Raw genomic sequence first — 18,072 nt, forward strand, 5'->3', positions numbered from 1 at the left:
TACAAATAAAGCAAAATAAAAGGGTTAGTTTTTTTTACCGGTCTACTTTATTGCATTTTCCATTGCATCCAAGTCTTAGTCACATGTTTCACTCTTCATTCAACAAAGTGCATTGATTAGACAGCAGTATCGGCAGGAGTAATTGTAGTGGCGGTGGAGTTCGTTTGCAGTCTGGCAGTATGTGCATATTTTCTCCCTCACGTGGCTGTTAGAAGTCTTAGGTTGCATTTGTACATTCAGTTGGAAGAATAGAAAGAGTCATCGAGGCACAACATTGGTGAGACTACTGCGATAAAAGGACAGAACACTCACTAAAGCGTGAGTTATAAACCTTTGGATGTGAGGCCACAAGCGAAGGTATGCCAAGGTAAAGTTTCTCTGAAAAGGTCACTGCCTCTTTGTGTTAGGAAACGAGAATCTCTAGGAGCAAAACATGAGAAATAAGTCTGAGTTTAACAAAATAACTGTTTTGCATTTTACAAAAGCTACTCATTAAAAACAAACACCACTGGGCTACTCTGCGCATTTTCAGTACAGTATGTCTCTACTAGCAAAATATAAAAATTAAGTCAACATTGCAGTCAAAAGAAAAAGGGATGGGGTGGGAGGGGGGTCTTTTCAGTTCAGACGTTGCCTTCAAGCACATGAAGGACGGTTTCCAGTGGGATCCAGTGCGGCCTTGGGAAGGGGCTGTCTGACGTGGCTGAGGGGGGTCAAGCGTCAGGGGTCAGGAAGGGACAGAGCAGGAGGCTCCTTCGGGCTGAAACACAATGCAAGCAGATGAAAAGAAAGAAGGAAAAAAAAAATGAGGTCACACATTCTCCAGTCGTCTGTGGTGGCTGAGGCTGCCACCACCACCTCTACGCCTGTGCCACCCAGTGTGCCCGCTCCTTCCGGAGGCACATCTGAAGCTCACTTAGCAGCTTCCTCTAATAAGGCGTGACAGGGGCTCGCAGGGGTTGGGAGACAGCTCAGAGAGGAGGGAGACGAGCGCCGCCATTCCTTCCAAGAGCCTGCTCTGCTCTGCGGCTCCTCGTGCACCGGGTCATAACATACAGACGCCCGACGTGCAGAGGGGGGCTAAAAGCTTTGAAGATTAGGATTATCATTATCATCATTGCCGTCACTGCTACAGCCTCGGAGGGGCAGACAAAAAGGGGAATTGTGGGATGTTTTTGTTATGGCTCCAGATGATCCCCAGGCAGTGTGTGTGCTCACTGAAGCTGTTTGCAGATGGAGACAGCGGTGGCAGCCCCTTGTAAACAGGCTGCCGCATTATTTTGTTTTCCTCCGGCTGAACACCTTTACAGTGCATAAAAGTAAAAAAAACAAAACTCCATACAAACACCCATAACTCTCACACTTAACGGCAAGAACATTACATTGCAGTGGCGACTACAATGCTGCTCCACAGGTGCAGTATTGCCTGAGAGAGGTTGAGTAATCGTGTTATTATCCTTTGTTTGATAGCAGGGTCAAAGGGAGACACAAGAGTAAAACTCTGCTCTTAATATGAGTTTTTCTTTTTTAAATAATCCAGTTACATAAAAGCCAAACATAAAAGCAGCACCGATGGGACCTGCTCATGCTGTGATAGTATGTGCTACCAATTCATTTTATGTGTTGCTGCCCTCCAGTGGTAGAACAAAAGGAGTAAAAGAAGTGGTGGAGACGAGTTTTACCTGGATATCAGTAAGCCAACATCGCTGACGTCGCCTGGCTTTAACTACTCCGCCTCTTCCTCCTGTTGGAAGAAATAATCCCATCTTAACAACAAGTACTCACATTAAAACAATTAAGAGTTGACAGCGGTAGAAAATCCTCTACAATGTATTCAAATCTGTGTGTTTGTGTAGAACTGTTATGTGATGTTACAAAATGTCAGTGTTTGTAGAGAGATTCAGTCAAACCGGGTGCAGTGTATGTTGTTCATGTCAGCGACTCGGGTCAGATCCCACTGGGCGGGGGAGCTTAAAGCTGAGTGTATTTAGGAAAAAAGATTACAGTTTGGATCTGCTTAGTTTGTTGCGTAAATAAAAGCAATGATGATCCCCCTGACAGATGGTGTAAAAAAAAAAAAAAAGAAAGAAAAAGACAGCTTTCCTCTCTTTTCAAAACAGTTATCTCTTACTTGCTCTCCACCGAGCCTTCTCACTCCAGTACAATCAGTGGTCACAAGCTCTGATTTATCAAGATGATCTTATGGTGTGTTCATCTTGTTAAAAAGGGTGTAAGACAACATTTTCTGCGGGTCAGATGAGACCAAATGGATGTCACTCTTAACTGCGGTAATACTACCTGTGTTTCTTCCACGTCTTCCTCCTCTTCCTTGGATGTGTTTTTAAAAAAAAGAAAGAGAGAGAGAGAGAGAGAGAGAGAGAGAGAGAGAGAGAGAGAGAGAGAGAGAGAGAGAGAGAGAGAGAGAGAAGGGGGTTGTGTGAGGCCGTGGTCCATGTGGCGGGGAGGTGAGAGGACTTCACATGTTAGTGGTTGCAGTGAGGGCGGGATAAAGACGGAGAAGAAGTAACCCAAGAGACGTGCGGATGGTTGCAGGGATGGCAGAGATGAGAGCAACTGAGGAAACTAATGACCTAAAGATTTCTGTGTATCCTGAGACGACCTAAACGAGACAAGAGCGGTGCTTAAGACGGTGCACCGTACAAGACGTGTTCTGTTCGGGTGTAATCACTCAAGCTGCAGTGGCTGAGGACAGTTTAATGACTGCCCTCTTGGAGTAAACAACACACTCACCGAGGGACAAAGGGAGTTTACACCGTTATCTATAATTAGATGCCACAATCACTCGATTCCATCCTGTCATACAACTTAAGATAATGAGCAACAAACACTATCACACAAACCTATGGAGGACTGACACAGACACAATGAGGAATAAATAACTTATTACATAAAAGTAGTAATATGCCATTAAATGCAACAAAAACAAAATATTACCCAAAATGTTATTGTTCAAATGTTTGAATTGGCTTTTAAATGCAAAAACAAAACTACATACAATCGAGCTTTGCCAACATCCATGTCATGTGAAAAAAAAAGAAAACAACAATAAAATAAAGGTCACAAATCATACTGAGCTAATATTTAAAATGAATAAAGCTTATGTTAATATATTAAATGAAACATAAACTGATTTCAATTTGCTTTTGTACGTATTTATCTTCCTATTAATTACCTTATTAATTTACTTTCCCCTTTAATTTCATTCCTATATATATATATATATATATATATATATATATATATATATATATATATATATATATATATATATGTATGTATATATACACACAATTAAAATACAATAACTACAATTCATTAATTAAATGTTAACTTAAATGAGGAAGTAAATAAATAGGTGATTTAATACAAAGATAAATTACCACAGAAGCTAATCAAAACAGAATTATACATTTATGTCAAATTTTCTAAATAAATTAATGCCTACATTTTTTCAAATATAATTCTATTCTGTTTCATGGCATATTAATTTATGTGTTTATTCACAGACATATTTTTGATTTGGTCTGTTTTAGTCCTCCATACAAATCTGATGTGACGCATCTATTTTCTATGTGTTTTTTCACGTAGTGTTGCACAGTATCAAGACGTGCTCCATCTCATCTATCTTCTTTGGAACTTGTCACATCCTCTTTGCTTCAGAGCACTCTTGGTACAAACAAACAAAAGCCATGACTTCTTTTAAAAAAAGAGAACGACAAAGACGTGTCCCCCTGTCAAGTCAGAGTGTCCCCTCTCCGTGCAATAACATCGCCAAACTGAAAACACGCCCAAGTTACGTTCATGTGCACACAGGCAGAGTCAAAGAACACATCCAAACTTTCCACCTGCTCTGAAGGCATCAGAACAGAACGGTCAGAGTGACCTGGCAGACTCAGAGAAAATGCATGAATGAACACTGTTTATGCAACACTGAAATACCATGTGGTGCCGTCATTTTATTGATGCTCATCGCTAAAAATCAGAGCTCAGTCACAACCCCACATTATGCATGGCACACAACTGCCAACTGGGAGCCACAATGGAAAGGTTTGCATCAACGTGTGCGTAAAGTCTTCGTATGCAGTCAGATCATGCATAAGTCCCACCATGACCCACACCATGCACAACATGGACGGAGAGCTACAATCCAAATATACCTCTTGAACTTCAGCCTCTTCTTCTTCCTATGCAAGATGAAACCATGTCGTGTTAAGTACGTGAATGTCAGAAAAACATATATACATTGCCTGATGCAGAATCACATTTTCGTTACCACACTAAATCCACCTGAGGTTTAAGTAAAGTATTGTCGCATTGTTCATGCTGCACACCGTCGGGCATCTCTATTGAAAAGAAGTCCATGCAGCACACAGAGAGAGAGGAAAGAGGAAAGGACAGAGAAAACCTCTACAGTCTATTAAGCCTAAAAAACACAAGGCACCACAGACCACAGGAGCTACCTCGCTGCCGTGTTCGTCTTGCTCCTGCAACAAAGGTGGGACAACGACAAAAAAAAAAGATGGGAAGGTAGAGAGGAAGGTAGGCGAAGCGAAGCAAAGCAGCGACAGATACAAGATAGAATATCAGGCAGAGGCTGGAATGTCTCGGAGAAGTAGAGCACCTTTCACACAGCACTTAGAGCAGGGTTGTTTTACTCCAACTAACTTTAGGCTTCACAGTGTTTCATTCGAAAGCCGTCCTGATTAGAGGTCTGGTTAAGTGTGAACTCTGTAATAGAAGTTAACCCCAATTTGAGCGATGCTGTGTCAAAAGTCACTGAATTGATCATATCGATGATGTGCAGTGTGACAATCTGTGTGTGAGCAGAATCGTGGCACAATGACGTCCGGGGTCTTCAGGTATGTTCCCTGACAGTCAATGCCCAGAGCAAGAAAAATCACTGTTCCCTCATTTGGACTGTGACAGCTGGAGAGTGTGAGGACACTGTGTCGAGAGATTTTAGTGAGTAAATCAAAGTGAAACTGTAAAAGTTAGTGAGTCAGGTGGACATTACATCGTGTGTGTGTGTGTGTTTGTGCCTGTTTGTAAAGCAAACTGGGTTGCGGTGGAGGGTAATGCTTTGAGAAGTTGTTTTAAGTTCATTGCACACACGAGCTACAAAGCAACTTACACACATACATTTGGATAATAGAGATATGCTGTATTTCTTGTCATTTTCATTCTGCTGCTAAATGCTGCGTATTGCTAATACTACTATTTTTGTTTATTGTCCAAATATTTGCAAAAATTCACACGTATTATATCATGTTATTATTCATATATGTTTTTTACTTTCTTGCCACTTGTGTGAAAAAAAATTGGAATGCAATATCAAATTAATGTGGCTTACATTAGTAAAATGACTCCTCTAAAAACAGCTCTTCTATTCACAATAACCTTATGACACACACTGGACTACTTTAATCATCACTGCATAAATGAGTGGATGAAGACAAGCCACTTTTTTAATATCCAGCCATGTTTGTCTTTAAACTTGTCTCTTAACTCTGTCTACTTAGATAACATGCCTCTTATTAAGCGATATGACCGGTTCCTTTAAGCCAACAGCATGGCAAACAAACAAAAAACATGGAATAACCTTGGCTGGAAAAAGTCAAAAAGAAAATATAAAGGAACACGTGATACACCAGGAGGTGGTGAAGGTAGCAAGAAAATGACTGAAAGAGATATCTGGGGGAAAAAAAACAAAAACAAAAGGCAAACTGAGGAAGGGTAAAGGCAGGAAAATCAAAAACATATCACATGGATCTACCTCAAGCTGTCGTAGCTCTTCTTCCTCCTAGAGGGAATAACAGATAGCAGGTCAGCAGGCTGTGTGGGGAGCAAAAGAGCACCACAGGCATGCGCTACAGAAAAAGACTTCTCATTGAAAATGGAAACTACAGGGATAGTTGAAGGTTGTCAGGAGGCAGCTACAGAACTGGGAAGAAATGAGGAACAGCATGTTAGCAGACAGAGAGGAAAAACAAGACAAATGGAGTAGAGTGACGATGAGAGAGCACATGGAGAAGGAGAGAAAAGGTGAGGTGAGCACATTAAGTACACGGATGAGAGGGAACAGCAGACCCCATCCCCACCCCCAACCACAGCAGCCTTCCCTCATCTCTGCACCGCCAAACCCACGCTGCTGGGGACTATACGGAGGAACCGCAGAAAGAGACAATCACCGACGCAAAGTTACCTCTGACTGCAAATCCTCTTCCTCCTGGAGGGAGCAAACCAAGAGATGGACAAAAAGAAGGGCAAAGAGCGGGTCAAACATACGGCATTCGGTGCGTGCATGAGGAACTAGACGGGTGTGAGCGCCAGCAGCAGGACCTCTGAAATCTAAGTGTAACTGAGTCACGAACGCGAACTGAAGGCATATTACTGAACGCAGCTATTTAGCTTCTTTGTGTAGCATGTCAATTACTGTGTGACCTGTCTGATATAAAACTGCTGTATGGCAAACTCTTTGTTAAAAGTAGAATGTTAAAATTCTAACAACACTTGATCCTATATGATGTATAGTAGGGAACTGTTAAGTTCAATCAGCGGTCCTATACTGTACTGTACTCCATCATTAGGCTAGTGGGGGTAAGCAGATTTTATATATATATATATATATATATATATATATATACTTGAAATAATACTGCTCATTTTAAAAGGGATGCCAAACCTCTTGTGTCTTATTTAAAGAAATACTCACTAAAATACATCATGTTTGAAACACAACAGTAACAGCACCTTGAGAACATCATTTGTTAACATTATTATAAATACAACACACCATGAATTAATGTGACAGTTAATAGAAACATTTGAAGTTGAGCTCATATTAGTAGTTATAATTTCAGACCGATCACTGCCAAGCAGACGTAGCTGGGCTCGGTAGAAGACTGCTCAGATTCTAAAACAGAAATGACTTGACAAGGAAGGAAAGTGTTCAAGGACATCCACTTCACATGCATTCCATGATATACAATATATACTGCATCATAAATTAGCTGCAGTTAATAAAAAAGAAACATGGATTAGGTCTCTGGCGTGCAAGCTTGTCTAACTACTAGTAAAGTTGGTACAATGCACAGCTTGTGTTAACTGCTGCTGTTGCTGCGGTTTGCTTTTATTAATAACACCCTTCAGATTCAGCATCAACAATAGCCAGCGTGTCTCTTCTTACCCTGTCCTCATCAGCTTCTTCCTGTTTAAAAGAGAGAGACAGAGAAATCAGTGAAACACGCAGGCCCTTTAAATGCTGACTCTTGTTCAGTGTGTTCATACGTGTTAAAGAAACGTACCTGCTCTTCTTCCATTGCACGGCCCTCCTAAAAGAGCAGATGTGACAGTATTAGAGACACGCAGTAAATATTCACACCGAAACACAGCATCATCCACACATCAGGCTCATCAGACCGGACAAAGTGGGACCGTACTGACACACCTCAAAAAGGACAGTTAATAGTGAATGGATATGCAGTGGAATGCAAAGTAGATCAAGACAAGTCATCAGGAAAATACAAAGATGGGGGTAAATGAAACAACAACACACAAAACCCCATAGAAGTTGCGGAAAAACAACAGCGAAGACATCGATAGTGCTGCACAGGAACACATTTGTGGTTAATAAAAAAACTGAGAGAGACTCGACGAGGAGATGCAGCACGAGGACGACAGGAACTTGAAAAGGAGGCAAACCCTTGTTGTGGAAGGAAAGGACGACATTAAAAGGGAAAAATGAGACGCTGAGGGGAGGAAAAACAGAGCATTCCAGGAATGACGGGAAGATGGAGGAAAAGAACATTCAATTCAAAACATTCAGGGGGATGGAGGGAGAGGTGAAACTACAGGGAGACGAAGGGAGTCGAGTTAAGTGGCAATTACTGTGTCTTCTGTGACCTCGTCGGTTTCTTCCACCGCCTCCTCCTCCTCATCCTCCTCAGCGGGGGCCTCGTCTCCTGCTGTTTCTCCTTCCATGGCTTCATCATCTGCCGCCTCTCCCTCCGCTACCTCCTCCTCCTCTTCACCACCCTCACCTTCCTCCTCCTCACCAGCTGCCTGCTCCTCCTCCTCCTCCTCCTCCTCTTCGTGTGCATGCCCATTGCGCTCCTCCACTGGAACATCCTTATATGTGAGGTGAAAGCAACAACCGGGGGTCAAGGAAAACAAAAGATGTGATAAGAAAGAAAACTTCATTTGAATATTAATGGCATTCAGGCACGGCTTCAAACAGTCAGCTCATCAGTTGGAGTGGATGAAAAATGTAGAAGGTAGGTGTTAGTCAATCCTGGGAGCAAAGTGGAGGAGAGAAGAGGTAGTAGCAGTTAAAAAGGTTGAGACTGGAGGGTCAGGTCTTTGGGTAAAAATTAAGTTTAGAATGATGCATCAAGACATGAAGGCGGCTTTTTTACACAGGTGTCAGGGCCTTACAGGAATCATTTATCATCTCTACAAACACACGTAATCGCCGTCTTGCCGAGGCTCAGATGAGAAGATCAATTTGAGACTCACACTCGTAGGGTAAATACGAAAATACGGCCAGCAGCCAATTAGCCTGGCTTAGCTTAGCATAAAGACTGCAACCAGGGGGAAACAGCAAGTCCGGCTCAATCCTACTACCTACATTCACCCAACAGAACCTATAAATTCAGAAATTGAAACGTCACATCTTAAATTTGAGGAGTGAGGCACGTGGTCAGAACCAGTAGACTGTGTCACTTTTGTAAAGCTACAGGCTAGCTCTTTCTACCTGTTTCCAGTCTTTGTGCCAAGCTATTTAGCTAATGGCTGTACCTTCACATTAAGCGCACAGGCTCGAGAGTGATGCAGATTTTTTCTTTCATCTAACTGAATTGCCAAAATGTAAATAAGCATATTTACCAAAATGTGAAAAAATAAATATTCCTGTGACTAGTCTAGTCAAATGTACAGTATGTATTTAAAGTATTATAAAGTATCATAATGAACAGGACAAACACAGGGGCGAGTGAACTCCTGCTGGAAACTACATGCAGCGAAAATTAACTCAGTTTGCATTTTCTCCTCAGAGCACTGTTTTATACCCTGGGGGATAACAAGACAGGCTCAGCTAAGCAGCGGTGTGTAAAAACTGGGAAAACTGTTGGAAAATCACTGGAAACAAAAGATGCATTAGTATGCATTGAGCAAAACCATAATAATAGAACAACACACTACATTTGATATCGCAAACCAAACACACTCTAGTTTATAAAGTACTAATTATAGAAAGGACTGTCGGAACATGATGCCTCGCGACAGTGTGGCAGTCTGAACACAGCGATGCAATGTCACAGTGGTACAATGACAACTCAGTATATTGTGTTAAATGTCTCATTCATGCAAAACACAAAGAGATTAGTCAATGTCAGGACTGGAACAGAGCAAAAGGTATAAGATTAAGAGGCGGATCAGGTGGACAGGTGAGGACAGAAGGGAAACTGTTCAGTTGCACTGGATGGAAATGAAAAGGTGAGACACAGTGAAAAGAAATAAAGCATGAGGAGGGAAACGAAAGCAACGACGGCATTACTATTGTGTCATCAAGGTTCCCATCCTCATTAGTTTCCGCAGCATGGGTCCCGTTCTCCACAATGTGCTCCTTGTCGGTCTGTTCTGCTTCCTGTTTCAATGAAATGATCAGGTTTAACATGAGTGTGACAACCGCAATCAAGTCTTGGAATTAACTGTTAGGAGCACCAGCCAATATGGCCTCTACATTTTGAAGTTATGACCGCAAATTGGAATGGTTTCCACAAAAGCATTTTAAGCCGTTTAAGTCTGCAGACATGTCTAGAATTTGATTCAGCAGCCAGGTAGACTTGGAGGTGAAGTGAGTCCCTTTTTCTTCTGTACTCTAAAGAGGCTAACTTTGTCTTATAAGTGTGGAAAGTGGGCAAGATGAAGATATTTAGTGTAATTTCTCTTGTAGATTACAGTCACACATGCCTTCTCAGTTATCAGTGGATTTTGTTGTAGGCATTAAGGTCTGACAACATGAATAAGTTATGAAATCTGGTATGCCTCTGGTATTTTGGACCCGCAGTGCTGGAAAATGCTCATGCAGCATTCTGGATCTGGTTTAAATTAGCTTTGCTGTCTTGTAAGCCCGCGTGGGCTGTGTTGCATGACACGGTAATACAAATGTCATCATATATAGAGGTAAGGCAGGTGTTCATTTCAATTCATTTGCAGAGTTTTAAAGTCATTTCATACCCTGATGATTACTTCATACAATAAATTAGGTTGATTGCAGAGCTGTCATGATTCTACTGAGATTAATGCCATAATGCCTGAGACAGTTGGGTGTTGAATTAGTTGTATTGCTCTAGAAATTAAAAACTAAACAATATCTTATCTGACATCTTCAGCTAACAATGTACTGTAAAGGCACATAATACTCACATTAAACAGAAATAAATATCCTGAAAGACAATATAGTAGCTCTTGGGTTGAATGAGCAGCACTGTTGATGCTGTCCCAATACAGCAGATATACAGGCTGGTATGAGGGTAAAATAAATGAGATTATTTAGTTTTATTTGTCCACAGTAGAAAACAGAAAACAGCTCTAACCTTTGACCCAGGAGGAGGGGGCAGCCCCAGGAAGGTGTACACCAAGTTGTCCTCCTTGGCATCGAAGAACGTGTCATAGTCCTGCACAGGAAGGAAACAGTCTTTAACAATTCATTACATCTTATTATACACACCCAGTAGAGTGGGTCTTTACGTTGTCATACAGTGAGTGAAAGTGAATACTGTGCATTATATTGTAGACGTTCTTCTGAGTAACAAGTCTTTGCCTTTGGGAGATATTTTCCGAGTTCTTACCCCACAGTAGCTTTCTTCGTTGAAGATCTGAGGGGGGAGGGGGATGCCGTTGGTGGGTTTCTTCTCACTGGGGACATTCTGCCTCATCCACATGCGGTTCTCCTCGTTGCAGGCGATGTCCAGCGGAGTGTAGTCCACCTTGAGAGCCTCCAGGAAACCGACCACATCTTGCTGCTTCTTCTTGATCTGCGGGGCAGAAAAATGAATGAATTCAACAGATTGCACAGGACAGGGGGAGACGGATGTACAAGTCATGTAACTTCAAGGTAAAGAAAACACACATGCATAGTTTAAATTACATGAGGTGGTACATGACACTCCCTGCTGGCGCCCTGTCCTAGCAAATAAACATATAAAGTATCACAGGTGTTGTTTACACCACTTTTGAAATGACCTTATTTGTCCCTATCACTTTTAAAAAGCTTAAAGGTGAAAGAAGAGCAAGATCTTCAGTGACTGATTTTTTTATGCCACAACAAACTTGATAAACAAACTATTTTTATTTCAAAGACTAAATAAGCTGAATAAACAAACTGACTTTAAGGGACAACACAACAGAATCTCTTTTTACTTTGTTTATATTTGGCAGACCCTGCCACCTTTTCTAGCATAAAAACAATGTTCTGGGAAACTTATTTTCCTCTGAGAACATCTTGTTTATTCAGCTATGGAAAAATGAATATTTCCAAGTTTGTATTATGACCTCATTAATATTAAAAATCTGAGTTTGAATTTCTTCTCTAAAACTACAAAGTGCCCCTTTAAGTTTAAAAATGTGCCCAAATGTCAACTAGCAAACGTAACAAAAATAAATTAATGCACCATTATGTAACTTTTCCCTTTCATTATTACCTAGTCCTCTTATTACATTGCCTCCAATTGCATATGTTGAAGACCATTTCAAAAATGTCCTCATGTCCCCTCCACTTTTCAACACAAGGTGACACTCTCATAAACTATGGTTCAAACTTTTAATTGCCAGTTATTTTGGGAACCGATAAGATGCTGTAAGTTATTTCAAGCAAGAGTGTCAAACATTTGTTTGTTTTAGCTTCTTAAATGTGGGGAAATGCAGTTTTCTCTGTGTCAAGTCATTGCAGATTAGATATCTTTGTGTTCTGAACTTTTAGTTGGACAGAAAATGTAATATGAAGATGTTATTTTGGGCTCTTGGAAACTGAGATGGTCTGTTTTTCACAATTTTTGACAAATTATAGTCAAAACAGTTTATCTATTAATCAACAATCATCAATCATCAGGTTAATTCAAGTAACTTTTCATTTCAGCCACTATACAAACTCCCCCAAAACAAAGCAGAAAAGCAACACTTAGTGTTTTGACAGTGATGGAATCAGGGTTTTGTAAGATTGTTAGCAGATCAGTCATCTCTAAAAGCAGATTGGGGACCTTGCACCAATCCCAGGACACACTGATCTGAAGACAGACCAACTTTGGAAAAGCAAACATGCATTCAAGTCCCCTCAGGTCAGGTCTTTATGCACTGAGACAACACTGCTGACCAACTTGGCCACCATGCCACCCCATGGACTAGTTCAAACTGCTTATGTGGCTTTGCCAAAAGTAGATCATGAGGATGAATCCACCCCCTCCCTGCCGCTCTGGTTATCAAGTGCACAGATACTTCTAGATATATCCTCTCTGATCTCAAATAGCACGAAAAACACTGAAAAGTCTGTCCCAACACCGGCTGTGTGGACTAAAGGCGTCTTTATCTCGGGCAATGTGACTATGAAAAGCTTTAGGAGCCTCTGTTCTAGAAAGCTCTGCATGTGAATCACATCGACTTGCGAGGTGGGCTAATTAAACAGTCCTGAAGCACAGTCCGAGATTAAATCTAGGCATGAATCAAGTCACAAGCACATCCAAAGACTTAAAGCACACAAAACCGAAAGGCGGGTGACATTAATTATGCGAGGTTAGCGCTGTGGAGAGCGTGAGACAGAGTCCCGCTCGGTTTTTAACGAGCAGAAAACAGCAAAAAAGTTCCCTCTAATGAGAAACCAGCCGCTGAACACGGGCCGGATGCTTACCGCAGTGGATCCCGATGAGGTGGCGAGAAATACTTTGATAACCATTTTGTTACAATATATTTTGTGGAGTATTCAACAAGTGGGCTCTTAAAGGAGCAGGCAGCCTCCTCTATTATTAGAGCGCACCGAGGACGGAGACATAGCACTGAGATCACACACACACACACACACACACACACACACACACACACACACACACACACACACACACACACACACTTGCTGAGGCTATTTCTGTCCGCAGCCTCCATTAGCGCAGGATTGGCGGGTTGGCCCCTAGGGGCGCAGCGCCACACGGGCTGATTGGCAACTTCAGCTGTCCGTCGGCGCAGGGGACAGTGAAGTTAGCCTCCAGCACCCTGCCGAGTGCATATATGGACAGAAATAGCACTGACCAGCACTGTAGGTTGTACGGCTTTAGTTTCCAACCGCGGGGACCACGGGCCTGTTTGGGGTCCTTGAACAGGGTTCCCCCCCAACAACATGGGAAACTGGCCCATTTCCCTCTATGTAGCTCCAGTTCCTGTGAAGAAAGCACAATGCATAAGCCAGCAATGCACGTCCGACACGGGGACTACTTATTACTTATTTTATTTTTAATTTGATCATGCTTAATACGGTTACATTTTAATGTGTAGCTTCCGACACAGCCTACACAAAAATCAAAATACAAAATGGACGCTTAACACACAGTAAGAATGATCGTACTTACTATCATTAAGATGTTTTTCTTTTTGAATACAGGTCTAATAAAGCCCAGGTTTCCCGTTTTACTCTGAACCCTTAGTTAGCAGTTCTATAGTGGGTTACCTTGACGACCGTAAACGCATCTTTCCATAACAGCTCCTAGCGACGTGATCTGGCGTTAATTAGTCAACATTTACAAACCTGTACGGTCAGAAGTGTGAGACAGGAGAGGAAAGACAGCGCCCCTCAAAAGGAGAAGAGAAGGTATGGTGCTCCTGTGTTATTCGGGCTGTAAGAATGAAAACTGTTAAAAACGTACAATCATCTGAGGTAAAGGTGGAGGTAATTAGATGTTGTTCAACTCAGTCAAAGATTGCAGGGACCAAAAGGAAAATGTTTCAGTGATCAAACTCTAAACTGGGGCTCTTTTGAACAAAACACCTCCTGAGCATTTTACTGATCTCAGGAAAAAAAAAAAAAAAAGTTGTTTCTCCTAATTCATTTTTGACATCTTTTCTTCAAACTGCCCTTTTTTTGTCAGACAGGAAGAGACTTTCAAAAAAGTGTGATGTGTGACAGGCAGCTGAGACTGATGCAGGCGGCTCACCAGAGGGAGGGTGACGGTGATGCTGTGGGCCGCAGCACTGACACCTCCAGGTGGTCCTCTCCCTCCAGCCTGCACTGTGGTTCGCGCCACTCCTCTGACTCTGAGGACCGAGCTGACCCGCTTATAGACAAGAGCCCAGGGGCCTACTCATCGGACCAGTCAAGGCAACCGAAGCTGAGACAAAAAGGTGTGTTACCCAACATGATGTCATGACTGTGTAGCAGGGGTTACTGTTTGTTTAAATGTAAACGCATCGGAGGTAATACTTCTTCAGGTAAAGGGGCACAAGGGCCACGCAGGCAGAGGACAAACACCGCCAGTATCCAGCTCCCGAAGCTGCCACCAATCAAGCCCCAGCAGGTTTTGAGGCCAAGAGTTCAGTCTGCCTACATGCACTGCATCAGGGAGCATGAAAGTCAGGTTAGTGACCTGCAGCATCAGCTGAACCAGGCCAGCACTGAGAACAAGCTGCTGAGGAGGCTCCAGCATCGCCACACGGTGGCACTGCAGTACTTCCAAAACTCAGAAGACAGCGTCTCTCAGGTTGGTTGGTGGGTTTTGCCCTTTTGGTGTCTCTTGTGCTCACTGCTCAGATTTTGATCACTAAGTAGACTTCCTTACACCTACTGCTATTTATCATTTACATTTCAAAACCTTGTCCATGGCTCCTTATTCTAGGCAGAAAATCTGATTTATTTTCCCTTCTTCCCAGATGTTTCTCCATTTAATGTCTGTTTAATTTCCCCACCCCCTGTGCCCAGATCTTCGCCAGGCACTACAACGAGGCCCGAGTCCTGCAGGGTTTGCTCCGTGACACCCGTTCCTGCCGTGACAATCTGGCTAGGCAGCTCCAAACCACGGAGAGCACGTTGCTTAGTACAAAAGCCAGTCTCAAGCACCTCCAGCTGCTCAGCCAGGACCGCAGGCTGCTGGAGAGGGAGGAACTCACCCTCAGGCTGAACGAGGCCAATGCAGAGCTCGAGGAGAAGGACAAGAGGATAGTGGTAGGCCTGGAGGAGGCTGGTGGCTGATACTGTTTAGAGTTAGATATGTGTGAGGGAATCCAGTGTCACACCATCCCCATACCAATACACACACACACACACACACACACACACACACACACACACACACACACACACACACACACACACACCATTTGATTTCTGTGTTTTAGGACTTGGAGAGGAATCTTGAGTTGAGCCAAGCCTCATTCAATCGCCAACTAGTGACTGAACAAAGAAAGACGAGCGAGGCGAGAAAGCTGTCATTCTTTCTACAAGGGAAAGTATATCAGCTAAACAGGGAGGTTGAGGTCAGTTGCAAAGAGCTTAAATGCTCCGAAGATATTTTCAAGTGAATTCTTTCCCACATGTCAGACTTGTATTTGGACAAATCATCTTGTTCTTAGTCTAGCATTCAGGGTAAGTCTAAAGATGAGCAGATGCAGTATGTGTTATGTGGGAATATGGTTATTGGAAAGACTAATGTAAGAAGACAGTCTAAGATTCAGTGGTAGGTTTAAAGGTGCAGTATGTAAGAATGGCCTTTTTAAACTCACACTCTAAACATATAGTGTCAGCACATCAACAGTTAAGTAAACCTCTGCTAACTGCTAAGCCAGAGAGTTGGTGTTTACACCGCTGGCACAGGACCTGTGGACTGCTGGAGGAAAGAGGTTTTCAGATGTAGATTTGTAGATATCTCTACAAAGCAACACAAGGATGCTTTGGCATGACGTCAGCGCTGTTTTTTCGTTTTCTCTTCACATTCTGTTGATGGTTTTAGTTCATTTATGAATGCTTTAAACTAAAATTCTTATGTATTGCACCTTTAAAGATTTGTACCATCAGAAACGTTAATGCAGACCGGCTGAAAGCATTTTGACATGAAAAGAAATGAAAAGGAATCAAATGGATGAGTGAAAGGAGGTAAAATGTTTGTGGTGACTAGACGTCACAAAATTCAATGCAAGACTTTTCCGAGGAGCTGTAGGCACAGTCTTGTTCGTTGCACGTGTCTGTCTACAGCAAAGGCAGAATTATCTTTCACATTATATTTCCCTAGTCTACGAGTAGCTCCACTGGGGTTTTGGATCCAGTAATAATGATATTATGCATTTCCCAATCATATTCAGATCATGCAATTTGTAGATGAATTTGGTTAAGATGTCTGGATCAATATTTTCCTCGGATGGTTGCCCATTAGTGAACCACTGAAACTGCTCGTGTCTGATGGTGTGCTTCCTGTTGGTTGGTCACCAATGACACTGAGGAAACTAAAAGTTAGAAATTAAAGCGCTACGTAGGCAAATGTCTTTAAAAAATATCTTACATTTTAAATGATATTGCTAACTGTCCTGTATTTCACCGTTTACTCATGTGAGAGAAATATCTGATGTCAGATCATGCATACTGTAGATCTTTTGTTTCCCCTACACAGGAGAAGAAGAAAGAAATTGAAACACACAATATTTACTCCCTCAGGTTTGCCAAAAAAGGTATTCAAACATTCCAAGCCACTGTAACTCATTCTGTCTGTGTCCACTTTGTTGTCACTCTGTGGCTTTCGTCTTGACACTCTTTTGCGGTTTACAGGCAGAGAAAGCAAGCTGGTTCAAACAGATGGGTTAATCCTTCCCCCCACCGAGACTGCAAGACTTTTTGGGTTGGAAAATACTGAGAGTCAAGAAAGGCTGGAGGAGCAAGAGAGCTCTGTGGAGGTGGGTATATGATTCAGATGTTGCATAGTACATTTACAGGGTTTTTACATGCCCTTTAGACTCAATGTAAATGTTGATTAACATTGTTAGTACGAGCAGTAGGACATCAGAAATTGTTTCCTATCGCTACCTTCCTACTTTTCAGAGCTATATTTTTTTGTCACGTCTGATTTTGTTTTATTATCCCCAAATGTTTTATTTGCTTTCATACTAAAAACGACTGTGTATTCTGTCAGTGTTTTTACTTTCCAGTAAAGGAGTATACGGAAACAGAAATTCCAGAAACAGAAGCTTTGGATAATCACCAAGATGACACGGAGATATGTGCAGGTGGGCACTCAATTAAAGTCACATATGCAGAACGATAACAAACTAATATTACTGACAATGTAGGTGCACAAAGCTGTTGGTTGAAAAAATACCGGTAGTAGAATGAATTCAGGACATACAAACACCAAAAATATAGATCCATTTTGAAGAGAATGAAGGGTTGAAATGGAGCTAATCCTGTATTTTGCTCTCGGGTTATTCTGTATTTTTCAAAACAAGTGCAAAACATTTGTTTTCAGACACCAGTGGGCAGAACAGCTGTTCAGAAGAAAGCCTAAAATCTCAAAATGAGGGAGACTGCACCAAGGAAGAGGAGGCACCAGAGGTCCCACAGGAGTTAGAGGAAGAGCAGGAGACAGAGGAAAGCGAGATGCCCTATATTTCCAAAAAGTCTGTGAATGCAACTGAACCTAAGAGAAAAGCATACAGGTTCCCCAGAATCAGACGCAATTACACCTTCAAACAAACCATTGAGAACCTACACAATGGAATACCTGCCAACAGCTGTGTGGACATTAATCGCTGTGAAAGCACCAAAACTGATGAGGGTGGAGACTATCAGCAGTGGGTGTCATGAACTTCATCTTCCAGCTTGGACATCCAGGAGAGGTGGAGAAGGCCGCTCTCAGTGGGATTGAAGGCAGAAGGAGCAGACAGGTGACTAGTCCTTTAGTTCAGGTAAAGTCACTGATGTGGTGACTGGACAGCTGCCTTATTCGGTGAAAAATTTATTTTTAAGGGGTTTTTGACCGTCCTGTTACTAAGGTGTTTCTATAAATAAATTATCTTTATAACCCAAGAGTG

General features: G+C 42.1%; 2 protein-coding genes across 22 annotated transcripts; one reads left to right on the top strand and one right to left on the bottom strand.

Annotated features, from left to right (window-relative positions):
• Positions 1-28: 28 nt before the first annotated feature.
• On the bottom strand, positions 29-13,755 carry sh3bgr (SH3 domain binding glutamate-rich protein). Of its 18 annotated transcripts, none has more exons than XM_037120751.1 (14): positions 13,635-13,755; positions 13,318-13,445; positions 10,872-11,057; positions 10,617-10,697; positions 9,575-9,664; positions 7,909-8,148; positions 7,326-7,352; positions 7,208-7,228; positions 6,224-6,247; positions 5,795-5,821; positions 4,179-4,205; positions 2,299-2,328; positions 1,683-1,744; positions 29-760 (listed from the first exon to the last, which is right to left on the bottom strand). In XM_037120751.1, the coding sequence occupies exons 2-13, from the start codon at positions 13,420-13,422 to the stop codon at positions 1,727-1,729; spliced, it is 876 nt and encodes a 291-aa protein (XP_036976646.1). In that variant the 5' UTR covers positions 13,423-13,445; positions 13,635-13,755; the 3' UTR covers positions 29-760; positions 1,683-1,726. The 18 variants fall into 18 exon arrangements, 17 of the variants coding, with proteins under 17 accessions (XP_036976646.1, XP_036976655.1, XP_036976670.1 ...); XM_037120760.1 differs by lacking the exon at positions 2,299-2,328 and adding an exon at positions 4,482-4,505; XM_037120775.1 differs by lacking the exon at positions 4,179-4,205 and having other exon boundaries at positions 7,924-8,148.
• On the top strand, positions 13,749-18,069 carry LOC119031867 (lebercilin-like protein). Of its 4 annotated transcripts, none has more exons than XM_037120647.1 (9): positions 13,749-13,873; positions 14,155-14,403; positions 14,491-14,759; positions 14,978-15,220; positions 15,394-15,531; positions 16,659-16,716; positions 16,814-16,938; positions 17,175-17,268; positions 17,508-18,069. In XM_037120647.1, exons 2-9 carry the CDS (start codon positions 14,178-14,180, stop codon positions 17,843-17,845), a joined length of 1,491 nt encoding a protein of 496 aa, XP_036976542.1. In that variant the 5' UTR covers positions 13,749-13,873; positions 14,155-14,177; the 3' UTR covers positions 17,846-18,069. The 4 variants fall into 4 exon arrangements, with proteins under 4 accessions (XP_036976542.1, XP_036976550.1, XP_036976535.1 ...); XM_037120655.1 differs by having other exon boundaries at positions 13,753-13,873; positions 14,189-14,403; XM_037120640.1 differs by having other exon boundaries at positions 13,766-13,873; positions 14,151-14,403.
• Positions 18,070-18,072: the final 3 nt, after the last annotated feature.

Source organism: Acanthopagrus latus, chromosome 2 (genome assembly GCF_904848185.1).
Source record: "Acanthopagrus latus isolate v.2019 chromosome 2, fAcaLat1.1, whole genome shotgun sequence".
In the NCBI taxonomy this organism is placed as follows: domain Eukaryota; kingdom Metazoa; phylum Chordata; class Actinopteri; order Spariformes; family Sparidae; genus Acanthopagrus; species Acanthopagrus latus.